At 56.5% G+C, this 24,575-nt stretch overlaps 3 protein-coding genes across 3 annotated transcripts; 1 reads left to right on the plus strand and 2 right to left on the minus strand.

Moving 5' to 3' along the window:
- Window positions 1–1,533: 1,533 nt before the first annotated feature.
- On the minus strand, window positions 1,534–3,421 carry BESB_052610 (uncharacterized protein; the record flags this gene model as incomplete). The annotated part of the gene is made up of 4 exons (XM_029363696.1): window positions 1,534–1,696; window positions 2,103–2,188; window positions 2,513–2,659; window positions 3,146–3,421. The coding sequence occupies 4 exons, from the start codon at window positions 3,419–3,421 to the stop codon at window positions 1,534–1,536; spliced, it is 672 nt and encodes a 223-aa protein (XP_029219619.1).
- Window positions 3,422–4,255: 834 nt separating this feature from the next.
- Window positions 4,256–6,370, minus strand: BESB_052620 (uncharacterized protein; the record flags this gene model as incomplete). Its single annotated transcript, XM_029363697.1, has 4 exons — window positions 4,256–4,487; window positions 4,989–5,100; window positions 5,515–5,672; window positions 6,210–6,370. 4 exons carry the CDS (start codon window positions 6,368–6,370, stop codon window positions 4,256–4,258), a joined length of 663 nt encoding a protein of 220 aa, XP_029219620.1.
- Window positions 6,371–17,216: 10,846 nt separating this feature from the next.
- BESB_052630 (uncharacterized protein) lies at window positions 17,217–19,517 on the plus strand (the record flags this gene model as incomplete). Its single annotated transcript, XM_029363698.1, has 1 exon — window positions 17,217–19,517. The coding sequence occupies one exon, from the start codon at window positions 17,217–17,219 to the stop codon at window positions 19,515–19,517; it is 2,301 nt and encodes a 766-aa protein (XP_029219621.1).
- Between the last annotated feature and the right edge of the window lie 5,058 nt (window positions 19,518–24,575).

Below are 24,575 nucleotides of genomic sequence, written 5' to 3' on the forward strand. Positions count from 1 at the left end.
CTACTCGGGATACACCCTTTCTCAGTCTCCATTCTGGACACGCATTCTGTACAAAAGTGGCGGTCCGCTACCACTAGGTCTGCGAGGCGCTGCTTAATGCTTATCAGTCTTCGACACTTTGGTTTTCTCGGTTTTCGGTCAGCGGCTCATGGCACGAAGGCTTTCACCTAGCTCTATAACCTGAACAACCCCCCGCGAGTATGTGTCTTAGTTTAGGGTTCCGAAGCAGCTACCTCTGGTGCTACCCGTCTCACAAGCACGAACTGGACTCGCCGCCACTCATATTACGAATCGTCAACTGTGTAGGCCGTGCCAGCTCCCTTGAAAGGCAAAAAAGGGCAACCGTATGGGGTGCCTGCGACGCCGTTCCTCTCGCGTCGAGACGTTATAGGTTTAGGGTTCGGCGGATGTCGTCGCGGCCGCGCGCGGGCGAAATGCACATTTTGTAGGCACCTGCCGCCGTCGAATCTTGCTCCGAGGTGCAGCACGAACTGCGTTGTGAGACTGACACGCCCGTATCGGCGCCGACACCTCACTGGTGAAATACCCTTGTACTGTGCAACAGCTGGTGGATTTGTGGCGTACGGCTTTATCTGACAGAAGCAAGCCTGCAACAACGAAAGTAACGGAGCTATTGACGGCACCGGTCACCTCGTGCCCCGAATTTTAAAAGGGGACGCTTTCTTATCTAGCGCCCTAAGCAGAATCTGTAGCGAGTTGATTCGTGTGCTGCACTAGAACAGGGATCTCCTGCTTCCACGCACATCACCAGGAAGGCCTCCCCTTCCCACTTAGGCGTGCCGCCCAAGGCACTGTGATGAAGGCGTTCGGGTTTTCAGCTCGCGTCCTGCTCTTATGTGGTCGTGCTAAATTATTCGCAACAGCGTATTTGAAAAGTAGATCATGGTGAAAACCACGCCAACATCAAGTCAATCCACCCTTCTCGTTGCTATGTACAGATATCCACACACACGCTGCCTGTCGCCGTAGCTGTGTCCAGCCGCGCCCTTGCGAACGCGCCGTGCCCCGCCACTCGGAGACGCCAACTCCTCCTCTTCTGGCTATTTGCCCGCCTCCCACTGCCTCCCCTTCCCCCCCCTGCCTGCAAGCTCTTCTTTCCCTTGAGCCTGGTGTGCTCCCTCCAACGGTGGCTTCTCTGTCTCTCTGTAAAAAGCGGAACGCCACGAGAATACATTCAACGACTTCGCCCGCCACTGAGTGCGAGGCAGGGGGGGGGGGGGGGGGGGGGGGAGGGGCGAAGGCAAAACCCTGTATCAACAACAATGAATTTCGCGTCCACCTTCCTGCCGGAGGCAAAAACGAAGCCCGTTACGCTATTTCGCAATAAGATTTGTGGTGGACCATGCGGTGGAGTAACTGCTCCTCACTCTCCGGCCGCAGGCACGATGGTCTCGCAAAGTTCGTTTGCGTCGAGTCTCCCCGCACAACCCAGTAGAAAATGCTCTACAGGTGCTACCAGACTGCCGCATTCGTGCAACGGCGGACACTTCGCCGCACTGTCCCTGCCCTTGGTCATCTGGCCGCCTGAGGCGCGACGCGCTGGCGACGCTGCAGAGCGCCAGCCTGAGACTGTTCAGGCACGAGTGCGTCCTTGAAGAAGTAGACCATGCGCGTCGGCTCATTGAAGGGCACGGGCCGATAGCCAATGGGGAAGCCGCAGTCGCGGCACACGACTCTGAACACACCTGACACAACGCACCTCTTGTTGACCTCTGGCAGCGAGGGGAGGGGGGAGGAAGCAATGAATAAATATGTATAGAAACATCTGGCCAGCCACAGGCATGACGTCCCTTGTCGCCCTTACGCTAATATGCACGCTACATTGAACAGAAGACAACAGATTTGCTCCGGCATCAAGATCCAGGAGACCCGCCGTGAACCCATGCTCAGTCACACCACGCGTATACTGCATAGAAATCTATATATGTATATGTATGCATACACACGCATCTATATGCGTGTGCTTGTGTGCGCCAAGAGGCAAACGGTTGAACGTCTGAGTGAGTAAGACGCAGGTCAACGGATCGGCACAGAAGGGAGCTGCGGCGGGTCGTTAGCGAGACGACGAACGAAACACGCACCTGTATTGAACCTCCAAGCCCGCAGGTCTTCGCAGAAGCACGCGGTCGGAGGGCACGGTGTAGAGTTTGTTGAAGGACTCCAAGATCTGAGGGAGCCGCAGGAAACACAAAGAGACACACTTTTGGGGTCAAGAAGCTCGACACTTACTCTCTGCAGCGTGCACCTACGGAGCGAACCCAACCTGTCTATGCAGCTGTGTATGGGCACGCGAATGCTTGCGATCGTGACTGTCAGTCGCAAAAAGAAGGCGCTCCGCATTGCCGCACGGATATACAGTCAAGATATGTGTTCCCGCGGGCATGCTAAGACAGGCGGATGCACCAGGTCCTGCGTAGGACACATGCACTGTCGCAGGGTCATGATTCTCTGCGACCCCCGAAGGCCAGCTGAGTTGACTTGCCTGAAGAACGACAGCGTCGTCTGAGCCTCGTCGAGGAAGGCTCTGGAAATCTTCCTCCGTCACAAGCGCATGCGCACCGCACACCGAGCAGTACAGCGTGCTCAGTTTCCGCTCATTCATCTGCACTGCGCTCGTCTCCGAAGTGTAACAGATGTGCTGTAGCAAGTAAGGAGCGACACAGGCAGGCGCGGGCGTCGCTCCTCACGCTGTACGAGAGATAAACCAGCGGAAAACTCTCCGTAGGCCCGCTGTTGGAGTCTACTGCGCTCTGCTCTACCGCGCTGCCGAAGAGTCAGATCTGCCGCTCCACTGTGAGCACCCTGCTGTCCAGCAGAGTTGCGATAGATGCGGTAGCGAAAGGAACCCGCCAACAGGATACCCCATACCGACCCGCCCGTGTCTATAACCAAAGACAAGAAGAGCTCTTCTTGTGTCTGTCCATCAGATACCGACGTACTCGGCCGCACAAGACCAGACAAACATACAAATCTACATGCATATATATACACATGTGTAGAGAGGGGTGCGAAGCAGAGCGCAGCTCGCCAGCCCCATATTTTCTGGCGCAGGCCGCGGGACTGGCATACAGAGACAGCTACTGAGAAGCACGCGGACATCACTCCGGAGGAGGAGAGCACCTACTCTGTATCTTTTGAGGTGGGCAGCGTCGCGTCCGTGCTCCTTATCTTCCTGTGCCTTCCTGCGGATATCCGCGAGTGTCATTTGGTCTTTTATCCCAAATGACGCAGAATACGGCGACGCCGCCACGTTCCGCCCTCCCAGGCTACCGCTAACGGCGGCATAGAGCGCATTCGCATCCGGCGTCGAAGGCGAAAACCGCGTGCCTACCACGAAGCGATCTGTCCCCTCACCATCGCCTCCTGGGCTGACGCCCAGCGGATTTGGAGGCGAGGCCATTTCGACGGAAAGAATAGAAAACAGGACAGAGTGTTGGAGACCACGATAAAACGCGAGGGCAGCGTGACGGCGAGAGGCGCAGGGACGGAGGGTCGTGCGAGGCACGGAGAGCAGCTGATGGACGATATGCAGACACGAAAGAAAGTGAAGCGGAGATGGGGATACCGCAGAAGGAGAGTGGAGAGGCCGCGAGAAGAGGTCGTAGCAACTGGAAAAAGTGCTACGACCTCGTGCGCGTGGAGATCCTCACGTAATGGTGTAAGCTTGGAAGCCGCGACAGCAAGTACAAAGGTATGGGCAGGCCTCGAACGGCCTGTCACCTTTTATGGCAAGAGCCTAGGACTCGTATTCCTGCGGTTTAAAATCAATGAATACACCTCCGCCGAAAAGAGAAAAGGGATGCGGGAAAACGGAGCATGTCCGGAGTGAGCTACCGTCAAACGGTCACGCCCGGAATCGAGCGTTCCTTAATCCACAAGACCTTGACCAGATCAGTTTTGCAACAATCACGAAAAGAGTCGTTGTGAAGAAGAGAAGAAAACGAAGGACCGGGTCACGAGTCACCGGAGTTGCAGAAGGAAAAACGCTTGTGCTGGTCTGCGACTGCATGCGACTCCTGGGTTTCGTGGCACTATGCATGCGATGCTGAACATATCGGGAAACGGGACTGGCGGCTCGCAGGTTGGTTCCATTCGCTTCTTTCTGCGAATCTGTTTCCAGGCTGTCTGCTATACATTGCCTGAATACATATGCTGTTTAGATACCTATCCGTATGGCCCTCTTCCTATGCCCATTCGCTGCGGCGCATCTATCGCAGGACGTGGCCGATTCTCGCTATCGTTCGACAACTGTAAAGGAAAGCACTTTGGACAGAACGAGGAACTCGAACACGTTCCGAGCGAGTTCGGGGGAGGACGCCTTAGAGAGCCTCTGGCGTGCTTTCTCAGAATGCGTTCGGGTCATGAGGCACTGAAACAGGGTTGCGTGCGCCACTGTAGAAGCCTGGTTCGCGGCACCGCCGCAGTTGTCTGCAAGTGGAATAGCTTGTGTGCGATTCTGGAGGTATCTGAGAAGAAATACGCAGCATGTGCGAGTGGAGGGGGGTCCTCCTATTCAGACGCCGGTTCTAGTCAAAGTCGCAGGCAGACCAGTGTCCGCGCCCGCTCAGCAAGGAACGGAACAGCACCCAGTTGCCGCGTAGAAATGGTGCGAAGCCCCGCAGTTTTCTTGAAGCGATGATGACGTGAAAACACGGATGCAGAAGCAGTGTCTTGGTTCCCTTCCAATGGAAAGCTTAGTGGCAGTTGCATCCTTTTAGTCGCACGTGTGTCTCATTCAGAACAGATGCGGACACTAGTCGGGGTGCAGCGCAAAAAATAGGCTCAGAATGGAAAGTCGCCTACTGCTGCACGAACAGTACATTGCTTCTGAAATGGAGGCAGCACGTCCACGCAGGCCAGCAGATCTGTATTTCCGATCTCGCAATATCGGCTCTCACGGTTTTCTGCCTAGTCATGCAGAAACTTTCGCACATCACGCCGGTCACTTTTTCCTGTGTACTGCTTACTTGCACTGTCCTTGGCGGAATACGACTGTCTCGAATTCGGGTTCCAGCTCACAGCTGTCTGGATCGAGTTCCTCGCACCAAGGGTTCTCCCTAATTCTCACGCCTACCTCGTCTGCATCCGGGGTTCGCCAAAGGAGAAGCAGTGTTCTTCAGATTCTTAAATGTTCCACCCGTCAGTCACCCGTTTTTTCATCCTTTCTGTGTCACTTGGTCCCGCGTGACCTCTCTGCCGTTTGACACTCTAGTGGAACGAGGGGCGGGCGACTATCTAGCGCCGCCCTCAGGCTCAGGGTGGAGAGCGAAAAGTCACAAGGTGATTCGAGGAGCGCAGCGGGCTGCATAGACCATCAGTCAGACAAATGTCACTTTACTCCCGCCTGCTGGGAACTCTCCGAGTCATCCTCCCTTCACCTGGGGAGGGAGTAAGAAAAGCATACTGAAGAAGCTTCAGAAGTCACTTATTTCTTGAGATTGTGTCAGTCTTGATTCTTCATGCCTCCTATAACGTTGAGGGGGCTTCCTTTACCTGCGCCGCTGGTCGCACTTCCTGAAACCGCAGCGAAATCGACGAAAGAGGCTACGAATCCAAGTTCGCGACAGGCCTGCCGCTCGATTTCAGCATCTTTCTGGTCGATACCGAGAGAACGACTGTCAGCAGGCACAGGAACAAGATTGAGCCCGCACCTGCAATACCACACAGACAAAGATGTAGCACACCTGCAGGTTTGGCGAGCGTGTTGGAGTCGCGTTCCATGCCGCCAGAACACAACCAAGGCGAGTGCTATCCCCAATTCAACAGAATTCAGACGCGAATGAATAGCCGGGGCTTGGATCCAGCAGACGTGCCGTTCCAGACGATGTCACTGTGCAAGTGCTGAGTCATGGATGTAGGGGGGCAAGCGACCCCGCCCTCGAAGCCGCCAGGGCTACACCCTCTCCCGTCTATTCCTTCTTGTTAGCGTATTATGGAAAATACCAGGCATGTTACGTTGGTCTGCAGTAAAGACCACTACGTGAGTATCCCATTATTTTGAACATGACCCGCCCGGAAGGCCTGATAACGGCGTCCAAGTCAACAACGGACAGAAGCGGCGGGCGGAACTCCACACTATCGTTGCAGACAGACCAGCGGGACGATGTCCACTTTCCCAATGTCGAGTATATACGGTGTAGAACAGAAGAGATGGCCTTTGCTGTTTCCGCTGCACCGGCTGAGCGCACTTTCGAAGGCTTGCGAATAGAGATGCTACGGACTGAGGGTTGTCCGCGACTCGGCAAAGCTCTTGGCACGGCGGGTCGCTGAGTCTGACTCCGTTCTGGAGCGCATGGAGGCAGAACACCGAGACGCCGAGGCAATCCTCCACGCACCTCCTGAGTGACATTGTTGTTGGCGTACGTTTCTATATGATGTGGTTGAGTGTTTGCGGGCAGTAGGAAACTGGTGTGTGCTACTCAGTGTGTGGGACACGAACGGCTAGTGCTTGAAGGCTCTCAACGGCAGCGGCTCCCGAGCAAGTATGATATCCCTCCGTGAGCATGTATTCTCCCATAGCTAGTGGTCAGGTCTTTCCTAGTAGTACTGTATGTCGATCGTACTGCTTCCCCCATTTCCATAGGCGTCTCGGGATTACCTGCGAAAAAATGAATTTCAGGTCGAAGCGCGAGGTGGATAGACGGATCTCTGCTTGATTACCCGGGAGGGGGCGACTACGCCAGTTCCTAAGAATTCCTCAGCGGAAGAACGCGCGCTGGAGTCGACGTTCAGTGACCTCTGTTCAGACCCTGTAGGTGTCTTCCGTCCCCTAGGTCCGTTAGCCGGGCTACTTAGCCACGTGTGCGTACAGATGAGGTGGACTGAGGCTGACGAAGAATCTTTTTTCGATCCTGGAAAGCCCTGCCGTACGTGAACTGACGTATTTGCCTCTAAATTCACGAGATGGCACGGACTACCTGTTTTTGGCCATGCGCGTGGATTTCTACGCATGAAGACTATGTTATTAGAGAGTCAATCCTAAGGAGAATCTCTCGCTGCAGAGAAGCCGCGGATCTGGATTCGGCAGCTCACCAGCTTCGAGAAGAGCAGTTCCTGTACCATGGAACGGGTGTACGCTACCAACTCTGCTAAATATATCGCTGCGCAGAAACCCCAAGGGTCCCACGGGGCGAACCGGCCGTTATTTCTGTTCGTCAACAACGATGAACCTCTTGGTTGCCGTGCAACTGCGCGTGCAAAGATCGAGTTGAAGGGTTCGCCTTGCAAACAAGCATTTGTCACCTGTAGGGGAAATCGAGTGCCCTTGGTTGGAGGAGGGTAAACCTCGATAAGTTAATGGTTTGAAAGGAGACCCTGTGGTTCGCGCGGTCGAACTCAATATCGTATACCATATCGGTCCTCCAAGCTTGACGCTTCGCGTCCCACCAGCCTATCTGTGCACATGCAGCCAAAGTGTGTAACCCCGGTACTTCCAGGATCTTTAGCGCACCCCTGCCCGTAACCTCAACGGCTGCACAAACTCCACGTTCTACAGACTCAGCGCCCTTTGGCTGTGAAGGTTAATTTCCACTTCGTACCCCACCCCCTTCTCTTACGAGACTCGAGGCGCCGCAGTTGGGGGCACGACAGCACACCCTGGTAAGCGCCACAGAGGCCCCATGGAATCGAAAGGAGGCTTCATGATGCGTACACACGTTCTGGAGGTCTCAGACGAAACTGACACTAGATGAGGTTGGTAAGGGCTCTAGCCCACAATCGTGGCAGGCATATCTGTATTCCTACGCGTGCAACCACTGAAAAAGGGGTCAGTTGCCAATCCAAGCAGGCCAGTTTTTTGAAGCACCCACTCATGTCAACGCCTTGCTAGCCAATCCCTCGATGCCGTGCACGTTAAGGGCCACTGCACGCGGGTCGGCGGACCACATGGTCTTTCTCTTCACCTCGCGCTTCTGTCGCTGTGAATCTGCATGTCAGCAGCGCCACTATTACCTGTATCTCTCCGTCCACAACAACTTCAGACGGAAACCTGTAGCAAACCTTGCTGGGCATGGCAGCGGTGCTCCTTGCCTCCTCTGCGTGCCAAGAGAGTTGAACGTCCAGATCACTTGCTCTAAACCCGGAGAACTGGTGAAGATGATCACTGACTGCCGCCTTCAGCAGGGTACAAATATTGCGGAAAGGGCTTAGCCTTTCAAACAATTGTTTCTTGCATTCCTCGGAAGCCCCTGCTGTCGGTCGATGTCCTACCACCTGTTCTACGTTTTACAGAACTCTGCAGTCGCGTGTGAACATGTGAATGTACGCGTATATCACGAAGACACCTAGTGAACAGAGGCGCCCGTGGATAGTCGTAGTTTATCCTAGTATCTCAGAATAAAAAAGCCGTCGAAGTGGCGGGAGGCCGCTGGGCCTCCTCCTCTTCGGGATCGCTACTCCCCTCGCTAGACGAATATAGAGCCGTGCCTGTGAAAATTGAAGAGAGTTTCCGGAGCTGACGACCCTCTGCAGGAAGCACCCTCAGCGTCCAGCTTCGTGAGACTGTTGGCTTTGAGGGGACAGCGAAGAGCTCAATCGCGAGCGCGCCTCCGAGTGCGATGAAGTCGGTGCAGTCTAGGTCCAGCGGCGTCGTGGCGTCAAAAGCGGTGCACGTAATCAGAATACCTGCTCATGCGAGAAGAAGCAGTTTTTTGAGGAATGCAGTGCCCACGGGTTCTTGTCATGCAGGCAATGGCACCTCATTTGGCCATCGACAAGGTTGCTCTTTGGATGGAAGAACACAGTTAGCGTGAGGCCCCTCGATAATTTGAACACCTGGCGGAAAGCGTAATAAACTGGAGCTGGGGCAGCTGCAAAAACGAGTTGAGCAGTGACTCTGGCACCAGGGGAGAAGTGAATAAGTCTCACAACCAAATACTCTGCCAGGCTTCCTGCACCCCAAGCTTACCAACACACTCTCCTATCAAGCCCAAGCCGACCGTCTTCGCAAGATCGACAGAGACGCCTACTGCCGAGAAGTCTAGAGCTCTAGCCCTGGATGCATGCCAGAATGCGGTAAAAAATGTTCCGTTGCTGTGGCTGCTGTGGCAACCTCTGCGAACAGTAGGTGGCAGGCCAAAGTCAGATCTGTGGGATTTGTTGTCTGGTCTGCCACCTCGTCCAACGGGAAGCCAAACGCAGGGTACCTCCACGCCAGTCCCGTCCCTTTGTCTAAGATTACATGCTGTAGGAAACGAGAAGGAGAATTAACAGCTAGCACGGTTTTCCTCAGCAGGTTTGCTTACTGCGCATTTCGAAAAAAGGCTCTCCAGCACACCATTTTCGATGAGGTATCCATAGTGTCGTATCACTTTGTGATCTTACCTGAGACCCTTGATACTCACACATCCCCATAGAGCTATGCGAACTGACTGGTCATCGGATTGCCAGGTGGCCTGAAACTCTTGTGTGTTTATCGTAGGGAGTTTCTCAACATAAAACCTGTCCGCAGGAAGCGACAGGTGCCGCATAATGTCATGGCGTTCCCGGTGAGAGGAACGAGAAGCCGTACAGCCCGCAGGGAACGCAACATGCCCGCAGCAAGCGCGGCAGTAGCGAGGTCTGGTGGTGCAGGCAGATGACCAGACTCTCAATACTGTTCAGTACTCACAGAAGCCGGGATAAACACGCGTCTATTTTCTCCAAGCTGAGAAGGAAAATTCTGGAGATGTAGCTGAAAAGACACGGACACAAGTCATCCAGCACCGAAGAACTGCAGAGAAATTCGGTTAGGATCGTGAACGATTCGGCGGGGGCGTAGACAAATACAGTCCATGAAGTAGGACTGACGCGCCTGTCGAGCTCTGGCGCGTAAGCTCTGCCGTCAAGCGAGTTGGTTGGGATTGGAGTGGCGATGCTTGCGACACAAGACTCCATATCCGGTAGTGCATTTCGTCGTCATTCTGAAGCGGAATTTCGGTAGTGCCCTCCAGACCCGAGTCGTTGTCTCTGGGTCACAATGTCCCGACATTACGCTTTCATGTGAAGCCAGGTTCACCGTCACGGTCGGATGACAAAGTGTTTACATATCAGCGCGTCCTACAGCCTAAAACCGTGCACCCTTGGCTGCTGAGCTCAATGGTGGAGACCATTAGGCATGCAGCTATGTTTCTATGTACGAATGTGAGCAAACAACGCATATCTTACTCTTGACACACCGCCCTGCTGTGCTCGTCGCCTCTGCTTGTAGCCTCATACCAAGTAACGGTCAGCTGGTCAGCTTTGTTTCCTGCAACAAGCCACCAAAAGAACTGCCTTGTGTAATACCCCAGTCGTACCGAACGTGGGTGTACGTCATACGAGGTGGTATTCTCGCGAGGATTGTCCCAGAAGAAGATGGGTTTTATGACTTCTGAAGGAGGGCAGACCAGAACGAGCCTTGTCCGCGATAAACTACGTATCGTAGAAGAAGGTTCAAGAAACGCCACCGACGGTTCTCTGCAGCAGGGCCATAAGGAACGTTTTGTTCGGCGAGTAAGCAGGAGTCACGGATTTTCTGCAGTCGCGCACTTGCCTAAACGGTTGTTTCTCTACATCATTATATGTTGCTCATGCTGGGCGCTTTAGCAGCATGACACTGGCGAGGAAACTCAGGGTCACGGGGAGAGAGGGCTCGCAGAAAAAACTCGGCGTTTGTTGTTTCTCGTGGTGGCTTGAAAGAAGGGTCAGACTTTGCTGGCGCAGTGTCAAGCCGCCACAGGGGTCTAAGTTCCTTCAAAACACTTTCTAACAGGAGCTTCACATGCACGGGGTGTGTGATGCGGAGGCGGATTTCATCTGTGATTCGCCCATAACCAGACCCCGCATTTCTTTTCTTCGAGGGACTTGCCCGCGATCTTGAAGGCAGAGAGGAGATCGGCCACGTGCGTTTCGGAATGGGCCTTCCAGTGGCTGAGGAAAGTCGCGAGCCCTGTTTCCGCCTCTCCCTCTGGAGACAAGCTGCAATCAGACACTTTACTAAACGAATTCTCGTGCGTTCTGGCTGGTGTACAGCTTTCTAAAAGCCGCTTGCACTCTGTCTGAATCGCCAGGCAGGCATCCTGCTCAATGGCCAGCTGACGGGCGTCTTCATCGACGTCATCCAGCGCCTTTGTGCGAAGTTCAATCTGTTCCTGTAAGATCAGGCGACGGAAAAAGAGATAGCAGTGATGGATGTACAGACACTTCGCTCTTCATTACGTACGTCAGTGGAGGCATCCCCCGTGCGCCAGAACCTGTTAACAGATTGCAGTGCAGTCGACGAGCCGTACACATCGCCGAGAACAGATCTGTTTTTTTACCGAAACAGTCACACAGCGAACACGTTGGGGGAAAGGAGAGAGCGGCGGTGCCGCCAGCTGCGGAGCACTGCACACCTTGAAGGCCATTCTGGCCTTGCACAGGGCCGCCGCCTCCAAGGCCAGTTCTTCATTTCGCCGTTGCTTCGCTTTATATTCGACTTCATCTTTAATAGCTTTTTTCGCTTTGACTCGAGATGACATTGTCGCGGCCCCGCAACAAACCTAGCGTGTCCAGTGGATGCAACTCGTTTCTCACCGCGAACATGTATATGCTTGCCAGTGCTCAGATGAAGCCGAACGCAAGACAGAAGGGCTGGGGCTTGCCTTGCCTGTGGGATTTACTCTGCATGCTAAACTGCGTTGACGACTAATGGACGGCCTCAGCTACTCCGGTGAGGGGTTTTCTTGGATGCTGGCTGAGTCCCGTCCTGTGGCATTTCGCAGGGAACTTGACAACCACAACGTACCGTCAAGCGCATTTAAAATTCGCCGACCACTGTGCGTTGTCTCCACAGACGAGCCAAACCGTGACATGGTGTTCTCGCGAGCCAGCAAGAAACGACGCCGCGCAAGAACTGAGGAGCCCCATGTTCTTCGCTCTGAATGTGCAAGCCGATGGCGGTATTCGTCAGGTTTCCTCCCCTGCGGGTGGTCCTGGGTACGAGGCTTTCCTGACTAGCGGTGAACCGCTTCTGTTCATCGAGTACATTTGAAAACAAACAGCCTCAGAGGAAGCCTCAGTCGCTGATGGGGTCACTTCTTTATCAAATTCGGCGCACTGATGGTACTGCGCCCAACAGGAGAAACACTCATCGCTTGCCGTTAAATCTCAGAGGCATCTTCATGGCCATCTCGTTCTAGCCTTACGGATTTTCTATGGATGCACTGCCCGCTGCGTATCAGTCGCTTTCCTGCCTCGCTTCCAGGATGTGCTGGACCACCCGGTTCCGCATTAGCACACTGGAACTGTCGTTAAACCATAATGCTTTTCTACATTACGCACCTACGGGAAAGTTGCGAGCCTCCTGCTTTTGTAGTCAAAGGCTTGAGTTGTGAACAGTATGCTGACAGGGAAGAAGCCCACGAACATATATGCTTCCGCCGAGCACTCCATGGAGCCATCGACTGCAGAGAGTGAGGGGAGGGAGGGTGGCTCGAAGTTGCAAACGAGTAGTCACCGGAGCAATAGAGATCTGCTCTAAAGGAAACTCCGTTAGGATAGGTATACACTTGCGCGCGTGCAGACGTACTCTCTGTCCTGCAATGCCCCTTGGAAGGGGGATTCCCCTCATCCCCTGTAGCGAGTTGTAAGAGAGTGGGAGCATGCGCCGAGTAGTCAAGTGTGACCCTGACCGTGATCACGAGCGCGACCTCGCCTGTACCTCTTCTACGCAGGTGGTAAACTTAGAACCGGTTATCCTGGGAGGCGTTAGATGGCAGTGGGATGTAATACACACAAAGCCAAATACACCCTAAACCCTAAACAATCACAAGATGCCGCTGGAGGAATGGCTTCCATCCCACAGTGCACGTTCCGCGGCTCTGAGGAACGCGGGCGTAGCCAAATAGGCGGCGAGATGTGCTGAGCACCAAAATCAGTGTCATGGAGACTGACTGAGACGATGAATTCTTTTTTTGTTGAATCTGTACCTGTGCGGAGCATTTTTAGACTTCTCGCTCCACGCCTCTTAGCCACTCGACTAAGCCCCAAAACCCAGGGCGCCCTTCCAGCCTTAGGGACACCCCTTGAGAGGGCTTCCAGGGGACGTTGGATATGCTGCCATGCCTTGCAAAAAAAGGCATCGCACGAGACTACCGGTGAGGCGGATGCAGGGCTTCGTGCTTTTTTTTCTCTCGGCGATTCGTCTCCTATGGGACGCGCGTTTTTCTCCCTCGCCCCCTGTGTTCCGACAGGCGATAGAAAATCACGTTCGGGGAATCTTCTGAATAATAAAACTGTTTCACTACGCAGCCATGACAGTTACTCTCGTCAACGCGCGAGTTGAAAGGTCTACATTGTGTGCACCCAGGCAGATGAACAACAGGGCTGGGTCCTCTTCCGTCTGGGGCAGCGGCGATTCGAGGCCATCCGGCGACCGGCGCCGTCCGCCTGACGCCGGAGCCGGGTTCCGCAGCCACGCGTTGGGGCGGAGCGCGCGTTTCTTCGTGCATCCCGATTAGACCCGTAGCTCCCCTTTGTGAGGAACGCCGGGATTGTTCACCGCTCAGAGTGTCTTGCACAGTATTTAGTCCAAAATGTTCACAACCTCTTGTGCCGAAACCGCGTTCGCAGTTTTTGTGTCGATAGTGGATCCTTGTGAGGCACAGCGGAGCGGCTCAGCACGCCTCACCAGGTTGTGACGGGTGCCAGTGCCGAGAGCTCGCCTCTGGTCCGTCATGTGCGGGTTATCCGTAGTTCTCTGCGTGTGACTCTCTTGGAAATAGAGCTTTTGTGTCAATTTGTTCCTCAAACGGATTGAGGTGGAGCTATTTTTCCACTGTGGGCAGGGGCCCTGGAAGCTGCGGCCGTCCCTTCCCCAGGGGGAGCGGCGTCCGGCTCCTCCTCCCGGCTTCACTAGCTGGCCCAGTTTAATGTCACCGAGATAATGGGCGAGAACGTTTCTTTCGGGAAAAACTATCTTGTGCCGGAAGGGTTCTGTGTGGTCTCTATGTACTTCCCTGCTTCGTCTTCTGTAGGGGACACCCCGAGTGCACCGTTGCAGGGCCCCCCCTTTCCTCCTTCCTTCCATATATAGCCCGTCTCGCTGCGACGGTGGGGTTGTCTGCCGCCGCCAAGGCAGCCGTGAAGAGCGTCCCGCTTCATATCCATATCAACAGGTGCTGTAGCGAGGATTCTCAGGTGACAAGAAGCAAAAGATTGCAACTTGAGCACGAGCTTCAACGGAGAGACTTTAGCCGGGGTATGCAAGCCCTTGTGGAGTCTCCAGGAAACAGGGGCGCACCGCCCTTGGTCGCCTGTTGACACCGGACCGCGGCGAGGCTGCTCGCCCTATACCGTATTGCCGCCGCTGCAGAAGGGGCGCTTTCGTTGACTGGGACAACACACCCCAGCCGTCCGGACACGGAAGCGGTTTGGTGCTCTACGAAACTTCGCGACGCCAACTACCATGCGGCGTCCCCTGTTGAGGAGGCCATTAGCACGGGCGACGGCGTCCCTATCGGTTCTATGTGACCACTTCCATCATCGGCAAGGCTGTGGCGATCGCTTGCCATCGCCCCATCCGTGGCATCATCATTCCACGTCTCGCGCTCTCTCCATTCGCAGTCTTTCGGCGTCCCCTCTCCTCGGTCGACCACTTCAATCTTTACTGGACCGCCAATGCCGTGTCGGACTGGCGGCAATCCCCTACGCCTCCTGCTTTCTATGTTGCGCCCCACCCCACCTTACGGGCCGCATTTGCGTCCACGGTTCACGGGGGGGGCGACGTCCATCAAACAGACCGTCGCGGGGGCATCCGACACTGTCGGCCTGGTGTGTGTATTTTCCTCTGGCTCCAGAGCGAACAGTGTCTCTTCACCTTGCCGCTCATCGTTTCCGTTTGCACCCGGCGGCTCACCGCACACCGACTCGACCGCGCGGCTCAATAAAGGAGAAGACCGTCCTAGCAGGGCGGGCCTCTGGAAAGCGGTTCCCGTGATCGGTCGCGTTTTGCTTCCAACGTTTGCGACACCACTGAATTCTGCAGACCCGAACCATCATTGGCACTCCCCGACTGCGTTCTGGGCGCTCTACGAGGCTCCTGGCGCTGATTTGTCGACGCCTTTCGGGACCCCGGATTAGAAACTTGCGCAGTGCGGACGAGAAGACCTTTCTAGGCCACGAGTGAGTCAACACCGTTGAAGGTCGCACGTACACCCGGACGGAGTTTTTACAGAGACTGTTTCACCGGGCGCTGTTTGAGCGAGCGAACGGGCCGGATTTTTTTGGGACTCGACATGTCGGTCTGCCAGGCCGGAATTCGCTTTCACTTTCGGTCTACTCAGGACAACAGCTGGCTCGTTGTTCCTCGCAGGACACGCTCGGGTATTTCTTTGGTTTGCCGAGCCTGGCGCGAAAGTCGGCGGACGTCCTTTTCCTAGCTGGTCAGCCTCGACGGCCTCGCTCGACGACGTGCTTAGTCTTCCTCATCCTCGGCGGAGGGGCCGCATGGCGTTTCGAGTGCGAAGTCGCTAGACTTTTTTTCCTCGCCGCCGTGTGTTGCAGCTTTCACCGCTGTCTTCCCGCCACCGTCCCGCCGCGTGCGTCTCTGACGAACGCTGCTGCATCATGCCTCACCCCCATCCTTCCCTGCCTGCTTGACGGATGGGTGGTTGCTGAACTGTCAGTCTGGCGCTCTTGCCACCGGCGCCGCGCGGAGGAAATCGGGTTCCGACTTCATGTGCGGCTGAGTTGAGCAGTGTGGCCTCCCCCGGTCATGTCCTCGGCCGCTCTCCTGCAGGAGGCCGCGCTCTGTCGAACGCTGCGGAGAAGGCGCGAGGCGACCGTCCGCAGTCCGGTGGCGAGGCTCGAGGTCAGCGAAGATCTCCGGGGACTCATTTCGGCGGCGTCTCTCCCTGCCCCGCCGGCAAGCTCTCTGCTCGCAACTCGTTCTTCCGCCTGGGATCGGCCGGCGGTGCGGAGGCAGAGGCCGGTGCGCGCGCACTTTGAACGCGGATGAGGTCTCCGTGCGTCGTCCTGCCATCATTTTTGCTTGCTTTCTTCGAGGTTCTTGACTGGCAGCTCATCAGGAGAGTGTCGATCTGGTCGACTACCCGTTTTTTCATTCGTCCTCTCCGCACGCCACTCTCGCAGCCTGGACAGCAGCTCCAAGATAGAGGGAGAGAAGAAGGCAGGGGCAACCTGACAAGTCGACCGTCCGTGTCCTCACTCTTCCCCGTGGTGACCTGGTTGTTGTCTCTCTCCACGTCATCCTCGCCTTTTCTTTGTCGCGTCTCCTCGGTTCGCGGGTTTCGTGGACGCTTCTGGAGAGAGAGGCCGGAAGCAGCCGGTTTCGCTCGCTTTGCGATGCGCCCTGTCGGGCCCTCGTGTGTATACAACAGGAGGTGAAGGCCCTAGTATGCGGAGAGGACGTCGTGGTGGGTCGAGAGAAGACGGGGGAACCGGCTGTCCTCCGCTTCCTGCGCCGCATTGCGTCAACGGCAGCTCAAAGCGTCAACGGGTTTCGGTCCGTGGACAAGACCAGTGGTTGCTGTAGGCTGCTGCGTGTATAAATACGCTTCCAGGTTCTGTTAGTCTTCACAACTGATTTCGCGTGGAATCCCACCGCCGCGCGGGGTGTCAATCCTCTTTTCCTCCTCCGTGGTGTCCCCCCGCGGCCGCGGCCGTGCTGCTTGCTGCCTGCACTCCTCCTTCCTCTTTCCGCTCTCTTCGCAGGCAGGCGACGGTGCGGCCCCTGCCCTAGTTCGTTGTCGTGGTAAATCAGCCGATTCTCTGGACTCGCAGCGGGCCTTCGCCTACATGTGTCTCGTGCATTTTTAGGATTTTCGCAACCCGGCTCGCAGAGGAGCCCTACGTCAACTTTTTTCGTGGATTCACGCACAAGATTCCGTCAGGAGTGGTTGGTGGGCTGGTGACCGGGCCGCGGGTTTGTGAGCGCAGAAACAGCTCTGCACACGTTTCGCGAAATATTTCACGTTTCGTTGGTTTTCTCCCCGGGCTGGTCGTCCTAACAAAGGTCGCAAACTGGGAAGGCGGTCTACCTGTCTGCTGACCTGCTGTTTTCTTGGTACCCCGTGATTCCGTTTCTGTCACTCGGTGGTGGCGGGGTTGGTTGGTGGTGCTTCCACGCCGTTGCGTTGCGAGAGGAGAGACGGACAGTCCTACTGCGTGTGCATCCCTTCTGCCGTCTCTTCATGCAAAGAATAAGAGGCTGCCTCCTCCCTGCGATGTCGGCCGCAATGTCGTCGCCGGCCTGTTCGTTCTTATCGGCGTTTCGCCTCCCAGGCTCCGCCAGCGCTGCGGGAGATTTTTCAGATGGGTCCCTGGCCTCTACAAACGTAGAGGAGGGGATGTTGTCACCTTGTATCCCGTCTGAGCTATGCGCTGCGCCGGGCAAGCAGAGTTGCGTGCCTTCCGCCAAGGGGTCGTCCGGCATCTGCAATGCCAGCGCTCCGCAGGGGGCGGCGCGGCCTGCTCCCGTTGCGGAGGGAAGCGCCGCAGCCGGCAACCCGAGCGGGTCCGGCGCGGGTCCGACGGTGGTCAGGAGGAAGCAGCTGTCTGGCGCACAAAAGCGGAAGAGGAAACGCGAATTGCTGGCGAAGAACCGCGTGGAGCCTGCGTCGCTTTTCTCCTTTCTCTCCACGACCGTCACGTCACAAGCGATATACGAGGACTGGCAAGACCTCAACCGCGCGATCAGAGAGGAGTCGGCGCGGTATGAAGCGCGGACCGTGTTGGCGTCCGCCTCGCTTCTGCCAAGTCCGGCGGGGGGCAGCGGTGGGTGCTGCCCCTGCTGCACGCGGGCGGCGGCGCCCGCGGCGGTGGCGGGCAGCCACGACGAGGACGGAGGAGACAGGGCGAAGCGAACGCGCGTGGGGGAGCGAGGAGAGGCTCCGGAGCGCGAGCTGCAGGACGGCAAAAGGGTATGCTGCTGCCGACACGGTGACGACGGCGAGAAGGGCCGCTCGTTTCACACAGAGAGAGGTCACGTGCCTTGCGCCGCGTGGGGGAGCAGCAGCGGCAGCAGCACGCGCAGCTGCTGCACGAGTAGCCGGGAGTCGGGGCGGGAAGACGAAGAAGATTTCGAAGAGGACGAAGGGCATCACCACACACACCCCTCCGCGGCGCACGCCTGCACTGCCGTCACGTCTGCTTGTCCACTCTCTCCTTGCTCCCGCGCGCTTCACCCGCCGTGGAGTCTGGGCGATTCGAGCGGCAGCCGGAGGAGCACGAGCGGCAGCACCAACACGTGCGACGAGGCGTCCTGCGAAGTCTCCGAGCCCAAGACAGAGAAGGGCGACCATCCCGGCTGGAATCGGCGCGAGAGCACGACCACAGCGAACGGCGAGGTCGAGGAGGGGCATGCCGCGAGCCACTTGCTCAGCGTCGTGGGCGCGGACCTTGAGGCTGAAGCATTGCTGCCGTGTGGAAAGGGCTTCCGGGCCGCAGGAGAAAGCTGTTTGGCGCCGCATGGATCTCCTCTGCTGGCCTCGTGTGCAGCAACCAGCGCCTCGTCCCCGGCACACCACAGTTCCCTGAGTCGCTACCGGTCCGTCGACAGCGACGTGCCTGCGTGCAGTGCGGGGGAGCGAGGGAACTGCAGCCCACGGCACTGCAGCTGCCGGTCGAGCCTGAAAGAGGGGGGCGGCGGAGGAGGCTGTTGCTCGCCGCACTCGTTCCTGCTGTCCCCGGTGTCGGACGACGCGTCCAGCGTGACTTCGATGGCGCCGACGTCGCCTCAGCGCGTCTCGCGGCAGCTCACAGCTTCGCTCTGCGCGGTGTCGCCTCACTCTTCGCCACGGCTCGTCTCGCGCTGCGTGTGCGCGCACGCCGCGAAGGACGAGATCCCCCTCTCCGCTCAGCACGAGTTGGCCTCGCCTGTGTCTTCGTCGCCCAAGTCTGTCGCGGCTCCGTCGCCGTCGTGCACGGAGGAAGAGGACGAGTTCGCGGATCTCGCCCTATGGCCTGCGCAGATCAGTGAAGAACTACGGTGGCGGCTGGTGAAGAGAGGCCCGGTTCAGCTCGTGCATTACCCGTACCCGCGCGACAACACGCAGAGACGCTTCGGCCGGCAGCACTACTGGCGGACGCTGCCCTCTGGGGAAAAGCTGTGGCGGAGTTGGCTGGTGTATTCCCGCACTCGCGATGCGGTGTACTGTTTCTGTTGCAAGTTGTTTTCTCAGTTGTCCAAGAGCGTGGTCACCACGGGCTTCCGCAGATGGAAAGGCATTGCCGAGGTGCTGCGGAGCCACGAGCAGTCGAGGGACCACCGCAGCTGCATGCTTCAGTGGAAGTGCCTCTGTCTGCGCCTGCACGCGGACGTCTCTCTTGGTGACCTCAAGCAGCTCTGTGTGACGACGCCGCCAGTGAATGCAGTGGGCAAGCTCCTGAAGGGCGACGAGGAGGAGGAAGGCGACGGAGAGAGCAGCAGAGAACCGTTTACCGTCAAACACGGAAGGGACGAAGACGATCTCCGGTGCAGAAGCGAGAGACGAGACGTCGACCTGTGGAGAAAGGACGAGGATAGGAAAGTGAAGTGACTCTCGCCGGGATCACCACTGTGTATACACACGGGGGATGAAATGCCCCTCTGCAGCGACCCCGGCCGACTTTCGTGATTGCCGAAAATCAATCCGGACGCGAGAGGGACCGTACCTTTTTTAAGCTATCAGAAGATGCTGTTTTTGACTTTTTCATGTTCCTCTCCAGCGTCTTTTCCTGCGGACATATCTGCAAGAGGGAGTCCGTGTAGAACTACGATCATTTTCATTCTTGTCTGCATGTGTTTATGACCGCAGTGTGTGGGAAGCCACGGCCTCTTTCTGTGTGTCTGTGTGCGCACCGTTTCACTTCTTCGGGAGGAAGGAATAACGTGTTAACGGGGCGCGAGATACACTCCGCAGCCTTGTCTTGCAGACAGGCGAGAAATCATGAGCAGCCGGGAGAGAAAGGACGTCTTAGTCAAACCCGTGTGATGTTTTTTCCTCATACCGTATCGTCGCTGTAACTATCGATATCATGAACGTGTGTCCATGTATATCATGGGAATACGAGGAGTCGCTGGTTCCCGAAGAAGATCGGCGTTTGTCTCACCCGGCTGCAGGGATGACTTGTCTCTGTGGCAGATTTGTCTGTAATCCAAGGCGCGTCAGATCCTGCTTCAGGGGCGCATTCAAGCGCCGAAGGAAAACGACAGAGGGCATTTCCTTCAGCGGCTAAGCGCCGGAGCCGGGAATCGATTTTGTTTTTGCATAGGGGATGCTTCCTCTCTCGCCCCTGTGTGTTCATATGTGTGGTAGAGGCAGGAACGAGAATCTCTCTGGCGGTCTGTGCACATTGCGTATGCAAGCATGTGTTGCTCCTTGGTTTCCTTCACCGTGGACTTCTCTCCACGTGTGTGCGCCAAGCGACAGGTCAGGTGTTTTTGATTTTAAATGCGTTCGATATACTCCTCCGTATGCTTCTGAAACGGTGTGTGTATCACCTCTACTCCTGCGCCATGCTATGAGGGAACCGAAAGCGGGTTCGTGCGAGAAGTGGGAGGAGAGCGCACTACTAGTATTTCGGGACTGTATTATCACCAGCCAATGTCCACGTTCGGGTCAAGGCGCCGCCTCGCCTGTGGGAGTTTTTTTTTTTTTTTGGGGGGGGGGGGGGATGACGCAAAGGCCTGGCGTCTGTTTGTCGCTGCCCTTCTCGTCCGTGTCTCTGGGGCCTAGGCGTTTCGTCCGTCGCGCCCTCCATCCAAGCAACGTGGCTCGCGGCCCCCACTGCAGTCATGAGATCCCGCCTTCATCAAGGAAAGGGGTCATAGGCAGAGACAGGAGGAGGCGTCGTTTCTCATCTCCTGTTGTGTTTTGCGCGGGTCCGCGACGTCCGTGTGTGCGCGTGACTGAGAGCAACAGACTCTGTGTTTGAGCCTGGCGCGTCCCCTGCTTTCATGGAGGAGAAGGGGGCGTTGCTTCTCTGGAAGATGATGAAGCGCAGGCCGGTTTTTGCCATTCGCTGTCGTGTGCAAGTCGTCTTCGGCGCTCGTACGCGCCGCCGGGGCAAACGGGAAGGTTTTTGAAGGAGAAACTGAAACGAAGCAAAAAGTGGAAGTGAGTGGCCTCGGGACGATTGCGTCGTGCGTCTTGGTGGGCTGTGTAGCCTCAAGTCGTGTTTGGAGGATGGAGCAGATGAGAGAACTGCACACAGTTCCGGGTGTCGCACCCGTTTTCATCTTCGAGTCCGGTTGTGCAATGCCGGGACCGCGAGGAGGCTGTTGCATGACGGGGGGTCGGGGGGGAGGGAGCGTAGGCCTAGGTTGGCTGGGGACACTGGAGGTGGAGGAAAGAGCTGAAGGGCGCTCGGTTTCTGTGTGGACACTCTCTGGCGCCTGACAGTGAAGAAACGCTTTGCGGATCGTCACCATTTTCCTGGCACCTTGCCGCCGATGCTTCCGTATCCTCACCATTCATCAATATGACATGAGACGCCGTGTGTATGTGGCGGTGCCCGTGAGGGGCGAAGCACGAGGGTGAGACGCCAGGCACCGCGGTGAAACGCGAGCACGCCGAACCGATGCGGAAGCCGGCGCGCTGGCACCACCAGCAGCTCTGAACCGTACCTACAGACCGGCTCGCTAAAAAGAGTCGTGTGCGACACGGTTTGAGTGCCGTCTCTCACCAGCAGAACCCAATGGGAGTGCCGATTTCTGTGCGGGTTGTGGCAAACGCCCCTCCCGCCCTTCCCTCTCCAGTGGACTGTCGTTGGGAGCAACACGTGCCGGTGTTGAGTTCTTGGGTTCTCGCAGCCAAGCCTGGCCTGGAGTCGTTTTTTCCGCGGTCTAGAGTAAAAGAAACGCTTGTCTGTGGCCGCACAAGAAATCCGTCGTCCGGTGCATGAGCTGGATTGCGTACGCTCTGCGTGGCGGCCTGCGTCTGATCTGCTGGTATAGCCATAATGACTGGAACCTGTTCCGGCGCGCAACACGCGGAAGCGGCTGGAAGAAATTGAGGAAGTCCTCAGGGAGACGCGTGTCTTAGCTTGCGTTTTTTCTCGTGCGGTGTGCAGTTCTTTGATGCAGTGGCGGCGGCTCCGGGCTCAGAAGCGTAGATGCGCTACCTCTTGTTGCGGACAGAGGCGGCTGCAGAAAGAGGCGACCGAACTCCTGTAACGAGGTGCTCCGTATTCCACGTTTTTTCTGTTGCATGTGGAGGAGTCAACTCGAAGGGGGTATTCTGCACCTGGTCGCCCCTCCGCTCCTTCGCGTGAGAGGGCTCATTCTCGAAGGGCGTCTTTTATGGGGTCAAGCGCCAACCGTAAGGCTGGGGGCGCGGCGCATTGCACACGTTGAGGCCGCGCGTGTGCCCCTACGCCGCTGCCTCCCACCGTTTGCTGCGGCAGCGGGTGTGGATGTGAGAGGACCTTAATGTGGCGAACAGTTTTTTCCTCACGGGCAGAGCGGGAAGGCCTCGTGCCCTGTCTGCGTGCCGGGGGGAGGGAAAGGCCGGTGGGCGGGGGGGGGGGGGGGGGGGAGCAAAAGCCCTGCAAATGTGCGAAGCGGGAGCTATCTCAGCTGCATTCCCACAGAGTCGTAAAACTTAACATCAGGATGTCTGTTGTGGTATCTCGCCGTAGTGCGGCGCTTTCGGGCATTGCGGTTTCTGTGTGCTGACGTTCTGTGATTCTCTACTAGGGAATAGTGTGAGACGGCGGCTTCCGTGAACTAGGCGCGCAGGGCCAACTGGCGGGGAGCCTGAGCTTTTATGGTGAAAAGGGGACTGCTACGAAGGGCGATAGCCGCGTTCACTGATGAGACGAGAGGACGACTGGAGGAGTCCCCAGGCGATAAAGGGCAGGACCCGCATGTGCCGCACCAGTTTTCTGGTGAAACCGCTGAGGTCAAAAAAGGCCCGCGCCGGGTCAGAAATCCGCAGAGCGGAAGCAGCGGCCTCAGACAGATGGGAGCCGGCACTTCCGTCGATCGCGCCAGGCTCACTCGTGAGGAGAAACAAAAAATCGGGAAGGGCCGTTTGTGCGTCACGGCTGTGAGCAGGGACGTCTCAGGCGGTGCCGCGCGTCTTCGGGGCGATGGCGTGTGTCTTGTTGGGGAAGCGGCGTGTTATAGACATTCCCGTTTTCTGGGCTGTCACGGTCATATATGTTGATAGTTTTAGTTATGTTTTTCTGTTATGGTTCGCGACAGAGCCAAAAGTGGTACGCTCACCCCCTGGTGGGCACACGAGCCCGAAGGCCCGCGCGCCAGCAGCGCGAATAGGAAACAACAGGCGAACCAGCAGAAGTGCGGAGTGGTAACAAAAATGACAATGACGCGCCTAAGCTGCTGTCGTGGGGTGGGGGGAGGGGGGGGCGGGGTAGAGTGAGAGAGCCTAACAGAAGAGGCCGGGAACGCAGAATGAAGCCGTTAGGCGAGACATAGTGCCCCCTAGTGTTTAGATATGGGAAGGAGAGACATAACCGTGAAAGGGACACGTGGACGAGATAAGGAAACAAGTGAAAAGGTGGTGTTACATGATTTTTTCAAAGACGTGGTGTTAGGATGTATTAATTTATCTCGATGTGGGCGATTTGTCATCAGTTTTTTGCAGATATATCGTGGTGCAGCCAGTCGCACTCCTGTGAGCTCGCCCCTCTCACGGACGGCAGCGACTCAAGGGAGAGACGAAGGATTGAAGCTGCGGGTAGAGGAACGAGTCTGCCTTGTTGTGCTTTTGCTGAGGCGGGATTGTGACTAGTTAGAGCGGCGTTATGAGTCTGTCAGCGTGAACAAATCCGTATGGCGTTGATTTACACCGGGCAGGGACGTGAGCGGGCTGAAAAAAAGTGATATGAGAAGTGAACCCTGTCCTCCTTGATTGCTCACAAACGGATATATACGTGTGTATTCATATACATATATCCTTTTTTCCAGTTTTTGTTTATTCTTCTGGGAAGACGAGGGAAAGTTCCTTCTGTTCACTCCCCTGTCTTCCACACATTGCACGCCTTAGCTGCATACGATTTTTCCTTTATTTCATGTCTCCTGGTGTTGAGGCCGGGACAGAAATAGAGAGAGAAAGCGCGGCGGGCAGTTGTGCTCGCACATGATTCCCTGCGGCTTTCCTATATGCAACCAGGGCACAGGTCCCGGGTTCGTTTGATCACGGGGAGGAGCGAGAGAGAAAGAATGAAGTTTCGTTTTCTCCTTTGATTGAGGACGTCGGGGTTTTAGTAGTTCCATGAGGGAGGGCGTACGCACGATGGACAGCTTTCTCACACTGGTTTCAGTCCCTGTACTGCGGACAGGTACAGGTTCGTACTCAAAGACTGTTTTCTCTCCTCCGTTATGCCAAAGGGAATAAGACAGTGCCAACCGTTCCACAGGAGTCACCGAGCTTCTAGAGGGAGACTCGCATGCAAAGAACCGCGAACCGTTAAATTCACAGAAGCCGGCACACAGCTAGCCGGTTCGCCCTCGCCACAAGCAAACACACCTGTTAAGTTGGGTGCACGGCTGCAGGCGTGTGGCAGTTCCACGCTGGATGATACCCGCCGGTTTCATCAGCATGTCGGTTCCAGAAGCAACAACAGCCGGTTTCGTGCTCTCTGGAATC

Source organism: Besnoitia besnoiti, chromosome IV (assembly GCF_002563875.1).
Source record: "Besnoitia besnoiti strain Bb-Ger1 chromosome IV, whole genome shotgun sequence".
NCBI classification, from domain to species: Eukaryota; Apicomplexa; class Conoidasida; order Eucoccidiorida; family Sarcocystidae; genus Besnoitia; species Besnoitia besnoiti.